This window comes from Manis pentadactyla, chromosome 2 (genome assembly GCF_030020395.1).
Source record: "Manis pentadactyla isolate mManPen7 chromosome 2, mManPen7.hap1, whole genome shotgun sequence".
NCBI classification, from domain to species: domain Eukaryota; kingdom Metazoa; phylum Chordata; class Mammalia; order Pholidota; family Manidae; genus Manis; species Manis pentadactyla.
The window spans coordinates 66,052,290-66,062,664 of NC_080020.1; the positions used below are offsets into that span (position 1 = coordinate 66,052,290).

Below are 10,375 nucleotides of genomic sequence, written 5' to 3' on the forward strand. Positions count from 1 at the left end.
GACACACATGCCTAGAAAACTCTTCCTTACATCTAATCTTTATATCTCCTCTATGTCGTGAAGACATTTCTTTTTGTTCACATGCACCCAAAAGGAAAAATGCCTAGTCATCATGTGTTGAGGATAGCAGGAGAATCAACAGAACGTTTATAGATTAAATGAGCCTATATTATGGGACATTTCACTGGGGACAATAAGAAGACCCAAAATACTTTTAAACTGTAGTGCCTTCTTCTGAAGCTCACTTCTAGAGCCTACCTCAGGGTCACTGGGACCCTGTGAATCAGTGTCACACTTCTAGTTAACACTGTACTCTTTTTTTTCTTTCCCTTATATGTTGCCTTTTAAGGTCTTATCACAAAATGTCTATTTTCTTTAAAAAGCAAACACAATGGCACTCTGGAATTCAATTCCAGAGATTCTTACAATGTTGCCAGTGCTTGAATGTTTTAGAAATCCTTTTAAGAATTCTAGTCTACCAATACAGTAGACTGTCACAGCTTCAAAAAGAAAGACAGGATGCCCATTTCAGGAGCTTAAGACTATGAATAGGCAATGTTCAGCGGGGGGAAAAAATCTCCTTTAAAGATAGAGTCAATATTTAGTAAAAGCCAAAAATTTATTCAGAGCCAAGTATGATGAAGAAGACATACACACAGCCAAGCCTGTCAAAACATGTGCAACAAAGGAAAGAGATGAGACTATTGTGTTTGCTGAACTAATCTAAAAAGAGTTCAAGAGAGGAGTTAACAGAACACCCAGCACAGCTTCATATATTACATGAAGGGGGACGGGGAGGAAATAGATGTCCTTGAGTTGAATAGTCAAATTTAGCTTTGTAATTACTTTGTAATCACATCAGATATGGTAAATTAATTTCATCTTGTCTGAAACCAGTCACTCACTCACTGAACAAATGTTTCCTGAGCACCTACCATACTCCAAACAGGAAATGCAAAGATACACAGATAAAAGAAGCTAAGAGTCATAGACATGACTACAAACAATTATAACAAGTACTAAAATACAGGTGTACAACAAATACTAAAATAAAGGTGTACAACATCACAATGGGAACAAAAGAGAGGAAATTAACTCTGCCTAGGAGATTATGGGAGGCTCCACAGAGGTAATGATTTGAAGGGTAAGTATGAATTTGCTATGCAGATATGACAGTGGGACAGAGGGACACTCCAATCAGGTGTATAGCACATGCAAATGTCTAGATGAGAGGAAAAAGGCCACACATTCACCTCTAGTTTAACATGGCAAGCTAAACCCACACTGCAATTTCCTCTTCCTGCCAATCACAGAAATGATTAAATAGCGGGAGAAGGGAAGGAAGTGGGAGGAAGAATGGAAGGAAGAAAGTGACAGATGGAGAGAGGGAGATGTATATACACAGTGATACTCAAAAATTAGAGAAAGATTCTCATTGGCCCAGAAAGTAGGAATGCCTAGGGGCTGAAGAAAGACAGCATCAGACCAAAGAGAGAAACTGAAGCTCAGAGTACAGGTGGGAAGTCATGCAGTGTGGCGACATCAAGAGTGCTTACTGCTCAACAGTGCGGGGTCCAGGAGGAGGCTGACCCAAAGGCAACAGCCGCAGACCCAGGGGAAGCCTGGAGGCCTGCAGATCTTGTGTGAGCTCCCACTCCCACTCCCACTCCCACCCCAGAGAGCAGCTGAGCAGCAAAGAAGGAAGGCATCAAGGCAACAGAGAATCTGAACTGCAAAACTAGGCAAATTAAAAATTGTCCAATGTTTAAGAAGCACTCATTCCATGAAATAAAATATCATCCAGTGGAAAGACTTAGAATGCTCCCCTCAAAACAAGACTTAATAAACCAATTAAAATATAATTTTTAAATAGTATAATTAATTGAGAGAGGGTTTTATTTAAGTACTGGCATTCTTGAAATAGGAACAAGTAATTATGAAAAAGAACCAATTAGAGATCTTGTATAGGAAAAGCTGTTGAATTTTTTTTTTTTAATTAATAAAGCACTAACCAAGGAAGTGAAAGACCTATACTCTGAAACTACAAGACACTCATGAGAGAAAATAAAGAAGATACCAATAAATGGAAACTCATCCCATACTCTTGGCTAGGAAGAATTAATATTGTCAAAATGGCCATCCTGCCTAAAGCAATCTACAGATTCAATGCAATCCCTACCAAGATATCAGCAGCATTACTCAAAGAACTAGAGCAGATGGTTCTAAGATTCATATGGAACCACAGAAGACCCCAAATGGCAGGGGTCATCCTGAGAAGGAGGCATGAGGTGGAGGGAATTGTGATCCCCGACTTCAAGCCCTACTGCAAAGCCACAGTAATCAAGACAATTTGGTACTGGCACAAGAACAGAGCCATGGACCAATGGAACAGACTAGAGAGTCCAGATATAAACCCAAGCATATATGGTCAATTAATATATGATAAAGGAGCCATAGATATACAATGGAGAAATGAAAGTCTCTTCAACAGCTGGTGTTGGCAAAACTAAACAGCTACACGCAAGAGAATGAAACTGGATTATTGTCTAACCCCATACACAAAAGTAAACTCAAAATGGATCAAAGACCTGAATGTAAGTCATGAAACCATAAAACTCTTAGAAAAAAACATAGGTAAAAATCTCTTGAATATAAACATGAGCAATTTTTTCCTGAACACATCTCCTTGGGCAAGGGAAACAAAAGAAAAAATGAACAAATGGGACTACATCATGCTAAAAAGCTTCTGTAAAGCAAAGGACACCATCAGCAGAACTACAAGGCATCTTACAGTATGGGAGAATATATTTGTAAATGAAATATCCAACAAGGGGTTAACATCCAAAATATATGAAGAACTCACATGCCTCAACACCCAAAAAGTAAATAACCCTATTAAAAAATGGGCAGAGGATATGAACAGACACTTCTCCAAAGAAATTCAGATGGCCAAGAGGCACATGAAAAGATGCTCCACATTGCTTATTATCAGGGAAATGCAAATAAAAACCACAATGTGATATCACCTCACACCAGTTAGGATAGCCAACATAGAAAAGACTAGGAACAACAAATGCTGGTGAGGATGCAGAGAAAGGGAAACCCTCCTACACTGCTGGTGGGAATATAAATTAGTTCAACCATTGTAGAAAGCAGTATGGAGGTTCCTCAAAAAGCTCAAAATAGAAATATCATTTGACCCAGGAATTCCACTCCTAGGAATTTACCTTAAGAATACAGGATTCCAGTTTCAAAAAGACACATGCATCCCTATGTTTATCACAGCACTACTTACGATAGCCAAGAAATGGAAGCAACCTAAGTGTTCATCAGTAGATGAATGGATAAAGAAGATGTGGTACATATACACAAGTACCAAATGATTTCACTCACCTGTGGAGCACAAGAACAAAGCAAAAACTGAAGGAACAAAACAGCAGCAGACTCACAGATCCCAACAATGGACTAACAGTTTCTAAAGGGAAAGGGACTAGGAAGGGTGGGTAGGAAGGGAAGGAGAAGGGGAATAAGGGGCATTACGATTAGCACATATAACATGGTTGGGGGGTGCATGGGGAAGGCAGTATAGCACAGAGAAGACAAGTAGTGACTCTATAGCATCTTACTATGCTAATGGACAGTGACTGTAATGGGGTATGTGGTGGGGACTTGATAATGGGGGAATCTAGTAAGCACACTGCTGCTCATGTGATTGTATATTAATGATAAAAAATTTTTTTAAATGAAAAAAAATTAATAAAGCAGAAGAGCAGAATGGACCCAGCAGAACTAAAGAAAGACATTAAGTTTTTCAAGTAGTTAGTTGACAGGTACCTAAAACACAGAGGATTGTGTCCTACAAGGTTCAGAGGCAACATCGTAAAGATCTTCTATTTTATGTAAGACTGTTGGAGTGAGATACAAATACTGGATTTTAATGAGAGTATCAATGGGAACCCATGATTCATATATATATATATGAAATGATGATTGCAATGAAAGGGCCTAGAAGCAATGACACCTAAGTAAGAAGCACTCCTAGAACCCAGACCTTGGTTTCTAAGTATCATTACTCACTAAAAGGAACCAGGGATCCCTAAAGAAATGACTGATTTCGGGATGGGACAGGCAAAGTCTAAGGTGAACCTGGAACATCATGTGCCAGAAAATAAGGAAGAACTCAAAAATTAATTGGCACTAGCTTGAAGAGGCTCCCTCTAGGCAAATTTGGGGTAATATGAGCATCAAAAGAATAATGAGAAGAATATATGATAAAATATTGAATTAAACAAATCTATGAATCATCATGAATCTAAAAGATGTGGGCGCAGAGAGAAGGGAAAGCTCTATTTACAGAAGAACACCACTTAACAGGTATAGTAGGAATGATAGAAAATCCCTATTTCACAGCCACAGTTATCAAAACTGAAGGAATTATGCAAATGGTCTTGGAGTCTTTAAAAATGTCAGTGTCCTGAAGGACACCACCCTCTCACACGCACACAAAAAAACGCCTGGGGAACCATTCTGGATTAAGAGGCTAGGGAGACATAACAAGTAAATGCAATGTGTAGTCCTTAATTTTATGCTGGCTTAAAAAAAAAAACAGCTTTAGAACAACCGGGAAAATGTGAATATGGACTGTATCTAAAATAGTAGTATAATAGATAATAGTATGCGACATTTCTTGTGTGAGTGATGATTGCATTATGGTTAACAGGACAACAGCTGTGTTCTTAGATGATACATATTAAGTAATTGGAATTGAAGAAATCCCATAACATTTACAAATTACTCTCACATGGTAAAGGCAAAAAAAAGTGTGTATGTGTTGTAATTTCTGGGGTTCACTATCCTAGTTCTTGTCAATTTTCTTAGGTTTGAAATCTTTCAAACAAAAGTTAGTGGATAAGAAAGTTTCCAAAGAATTTGAAGCATTGAGTATCATGATCTGACTTATATTCTAGAATGATTATTTTGAGAGGATTTATTTCAGAAAGAGGCAAACCAGGAATAAAAGATGAGAGGCCAATCTACCATGAAGCTGATGAAACACAAGTTCCAAGCAGGTCCGCTCCAAAGCCCAGGGAGAAAGCTGAGCAATAAATTATTTCACACAGTCACATGCTTTTGGCAAATCTGCAAAATAAAATACTCTAACTATGTTTGGTTAAGAACACTGTCACTTTCCACTCCAACTCATTTCACATTGCATCAGGCAGCTTGCAGTAACCATGGTTATTTTGGGGACCCTGATAAGAGGACTTTAAATTTAGGTTTAGTGAGACATTATCTGTGGTTTGCAGTCACATCCTTGTTAAGTGTTTGAAAGTCATCCTGGTACATGAATAGCCTTCAGTAATGTTTCTGTCACCCACTGTGCAGACTTACTTGGTGTCCTGACACAAAGGTGCTGAGCTGGAAGACGAAAACAACACAAACTATAGTGCCCAGCACCAAAAAGATGTGCAGAGTGAAGAAATATGCTGGAAGAAAAATTCATTATCATTCTCTCCTCTATACAGAAAATATTAGAAAGTGATTATCATATGAAGTGATCAAAGTCCATGCAGCCCAAAAAACAAAAGAGAAGATAAAGAAGTCTCAAGCTGTTAAATAATAGAAACATTTTAAAAATGTTTTTAGATCTTTTTAGATTTGTATTTTTTTGTGCTTTCTCTTCTCATTCTAAACATTCACTTTTATACATACATATATCCATCATTTTGTGGTTTCTCCTGACAAAGGACCTCTAAACTGTATTAAATTTCAGGTCCTACAAAATCTGGAACCAAAAGGAAGGCCACAGTGATAGATAATTAAATGGGCAGGATCAGAAATCCAGTGAAGGTAAAGAGGAAGCAATGAGTTTGAGGTTTATTTAAAGTGTAAAATCAAAAAAGCTGCTTAGTCAACTGGGTATGGGGAATGCAAGAGAAAGCTGGGTTGGATGATTCCAGTTTGGGTGAATAGATAGGTTTGGCATCACGGACCAAGACAGGCAATTCAGTAGAAAGAGGAAGATGTCTGTGGAGATGGGTCAGTCAGGAGAGAGACTGGAACCAGAGAAACGGCCTGGTAACCTTCTGTGCCTATACAAGGGAGGCTAGAGCAACAGATGAGTGGGTTCAAGGTCAGTTAACAGCAAGAAGGGGTACAGCCAAAAGGATGGAACCCTGGATGACAACTATGGGATATGCTGGTTTGGTGTTACCTATGTTAAGAGTTGAGGGAACCAGTAAAGAAGACAGAGAACAGCCAAAAAAGAAAAGTAGCTTTATTAAGTGGAAGAAGAGGTATGTTTGAATAATTCCAAAGGGATAAGTTTATTAAAATGTAATTTTAACTAAAATGTAACTTAGGTGTAAATTAAATTTGGCAATAAGCATTTAACTGTCAACCCTGAGAACTAACCCAATGTAACTATGATAGTCAAAGTCAGACTGCAGTTGGCTGAAGAATGAATGAGAAGTCAGAAAATGTAGATGACTCAAGAATCTAGCTAGCAATCAAAAGAAAGGTAAGAAAGTAGAGGGGATGTGGGGTCAAGGAAGGGTTAAGCCTGATTTATTTTTATTTAATGATGCTAAACATACAGTTACCCTATGACTTTGACCCAACAATTCTACACCTAGGAAACAGCCTAAGCATCACCAAAAGGAAAATGGATAAATAAATCACAGCATATTCATACAAAGGAATGCTATACAACAATAAAAGGAACAAATTACAGCTAAGCACAACATGGATGCATCTCAAGAGTATTATGCTAACTGAAATTAGTCAGACACAAGATACTACATGCCATATAGCTCCATTAGTAGGAAGTTCAATAATAGTTCAAGAATTGATAAAATTAATCTAAAAGTCAAAAGAGCAGCTATCTCTGGCAAGGGATGTTATTAATTGGGAGGAGGCATTAGACAGCCTTCTAGAATAAGGCAAAGGTTCTATACATTGATCTGTGTGATGGTTGCATGGATGTATTCACATGTAAAAATACATTCAATTAAGATCAGTGATCTTTATGTCCTTTACTTTGCTATGCTTCAGAAATAAGCAAGAAAATGAATGAAAATATTATTTCAAAGACAGCTTTACTGACGAAATACACTAAGAACTATTAAAATACCACCAAATCAAAGTGAACTTTGAGTTAGCCCTGAGATATTTGGTAATATGCATAGCAGCAACTACTGAAACCAAATGAATCCATCAGCCGTGGAGTAAATCCTCTCTCTTAGGCGGCACTGTCAGTGTTTTCAGCTCACTCACTGCTATCTACCTAAAAGTCCTATTCCCTTATGTGGACAATTTATCCTTTCCAACTGAATACACCTTCCGATTGTCAACGAGTTTTCCAGGGCTCAGTGTCAGCCTATTACTTCTCCTCTATCAAAGGAACACAATTACTTATTCCCTTCACTACTATAGAAGAGCAGTTTCGAAGACAAATTTGTACGCATCAGAATCACAGCAGTAGTTTGTGGTACTTCCCTTTGATGTCTCATTATCATATCCAACAGTGTAAAGATAACAGCTGGCATTTGAACCCAAGTTGTTTATTTTTGACACACACAAAAAACTGTATCAATCATTAATAAGCTTAGTACCATTTGTAATTAATAGGGTACCTGCACAAAAAATCAAATACTTACCATTTTGTCTGGTACCAACAGCAGCAATGATAACTGGAACTGAATTTAATGCTCTTTTTATCACTGGAATATAATTATCCTTTACTTCATGGAATGAAAACTTGTCATTTACGTTGTATTTGATCACAATGATGTCAGCACCCCCAATCAGATTTCGAGAGGTATACCAATCACTGTCAAAAATGTCCTAAACCAAAAGGCAAAGAGCAATCTTTAGTCTACTTGTCTTGAAATCAATCATGAAATGAACTGTAACATATTAGTTTAAATGTTTTCATGTATTTTAATTTTGAGGATTCATTTAAAAAATTATTTTTGAATAACTACATAAAATTGAAAATGTTTGAAATCTACCCTTTTTATTTTCTTACATTCATTTAGCCTAGACAACAATGTACTGGTAAAATAGAAATCTAGAGAATTCCTGAGATCTAATGAACAAGCAACCTCTTTCAATATTTGTACCTAAAAAATAAGCAGTGCTTTAAAATTGTCATATTTTTATCACCTAATAATCTGAAAATGTAACACTTTGCCATTAGATGCAAAGGCATCAGTATGAGTATTCTGTGACCCAGTTAGACACTGCAGGATTGGTCAGTGTTTCGAATTGTAATACACTGTGAATTCTGTGGACTTCCATATATTTCATCCATATTTGTAAAGTTCATATGCACTTTCCAACTTTATCCATCCTTTGGACGGTACTGTATATGTGTATTGTGTATGCCTGTTTGGGCAAAACAAACAACTTTTTGTTTCATAAAAAGGTACTGTGCACTATAAGTTGTTAACATGCTAAGAAACAGATTTTCCAGTTGTGTATTTTCCTCATATAAACTGAAAATCCAGGATTTCCAGTTTTGAAATCTTTACTTCTGGACTACAGTTAATAATATTTATATTAATAATTGGAGCACAAGTAATTTATTATGGACCCTACATCTTAAAACTTAGTGCATTGACATTAAAAACATTTTTTCTAAGTTTTTGTGTGAATAATGGAATAAGGAAAATATCTTTATGTAACTTAATACCACAGCTAAATATGCATAAATAGCTTTCTTCTGGTATTCTAGTTAACTATTAATCATTATTTGCCTTTTTGTGTGGCCTTTGGTATGTATTTCTAGGATATAATGAGGCTAGTTTAAGAAAATAGATGGTTAGATATGGCTAACAGGTCTAAACACTGTTGGGTTATGAAAGTTTGCACTTTGAAATATGAGTCCAAAACAGGGTTAACAGTGTTTGAATCAGTCAATCAAGATCTATGTGACAGAACTTTTATCCTATACTGGAAAATTCTGGAGAAGTATTACAAAGTAATACCCTTTTGCAGAGAGCTACCTCTCACCAGCACCTCCCCTGCCCCCACAAAAATCTCTCCAAGTCCCTCCCTATTCCTGCCCCCAACCCACCTATTTCCTATAAATATGCTCATATCTAAAAACTGCAGAATTTTTAGATATGAATACCCTATTGAAAGTAGGATGCATAGAGCATTTTCTTAAAAGAGGATTAAAAGAACAACAACAGAAAAAGGCAACCCATGGGAATATAAACACACCAAAGACAAAGTCTTGAACTTAGGGGAGGGTATAAGAGGGAGGAGAAGTAAAGTGGGACACAGATAAAGCATATGTGAAAGCTTCCCAGCAGAGTTCTATGCCAATTTCTAAATCCCAAACCACAAAATCCATTCTGTTTCAATTCTACCTGATATAGTACTCAAGTTCAAAGAATACAAGTACAACAGAGTAGATGAGTAAAACAAAGAAAGAGGACAAAGTCAGATGAATGGGATAAAAATACTAAACATAAGAGGGAACAAATCAAAAGTAACTGCTCTTTGCATTCCAAATACTTTAAAGATCCAGAGTAACTGGAGAGGTATACAGGGGAATAAGAAGACATTTAAGGGAAATTACCATGAGCAAATGGCTTTTAGCATCATTAACACTGCTATATTGAGGATATAAAGACTATGAATAATTTTATTTTAATACTGGTCAGAGCTTCAAACACTGCACAGGAAAACTGTGCACATATAACCTCACTGCTTTATATGGAATATTTTTGGTAAACAGGAAAAGATCTAGAAATGAAATAACAGTATAACTGTAAAAAAAAGGAGTGGTTTTGAGAAAGACATATTCAATAATGAACTACATAAAGTGAATTTGAAGCACATTAATTTTAAAAGTGACAAGTATATATGGCAAGGATCCAGAATAAGGCAACAGAACTACAGAAGAAATTAGCAAAGAGTAGCACAACTATCTCATTCAAACTCCAAGGATACACCACCACCAAACAACACCATTTCTTCTCAAACTACATCAAAGAAAAAATGCTCCACTGGTTTCTAGAAATATGAAGGAAATCAAATTCTCCCACCCCCTGTAAATCAGTTCCAAGATTTCCTCTAGGAGGTTATACAACACAAGGCATAGAGCCACATTTGGAGAATGGAACACATCTTTTTAAAAATAATCTGAATTTTTGTAGCAAAACAACTCTTTTATCCTACTTAATTCTGGGGCTGCAAATACAGCACAAACTAAATACTAATGTTGCTGCCAGAATGTACTGTATTTACGTAACTCTTGACTGATATGTGGGAAAACTTGACTTTTGCTTAATATAAGTGATACATGGTTATACTAAAGTTGTAATGAGCACTTTATTATAGTAGCTACCACTTACTGAGTACA

The 10,375-nt window shown here is 36.6% G+C and overlaps 1 protein-coding gene across 2 annotated transcripts in view; it reads right to left on the reverse strand.

The window, feature by feature from the left end:
* The window catches only part of RHOBTB3 (Rho related BTB domain containing 3), a 56,276-nt gene that overhangs the window by 42,917 nt on the left and 2,984 nt on the right, over positions 1-10,375 (reverse strand). For both annotated transcript variants that reach the window (XM_036925734.2, XM_036925733.2), the window contains exon 3: positions 7,659-7,845. In XM_036925734.2, the coding sequence (XP_036781629.2) occupies positions 7,659-7,845 (187 nt within the window). The remainder of the gene's footprint in view (positions 1-7,658; positions 7,846-10,375) is intronic.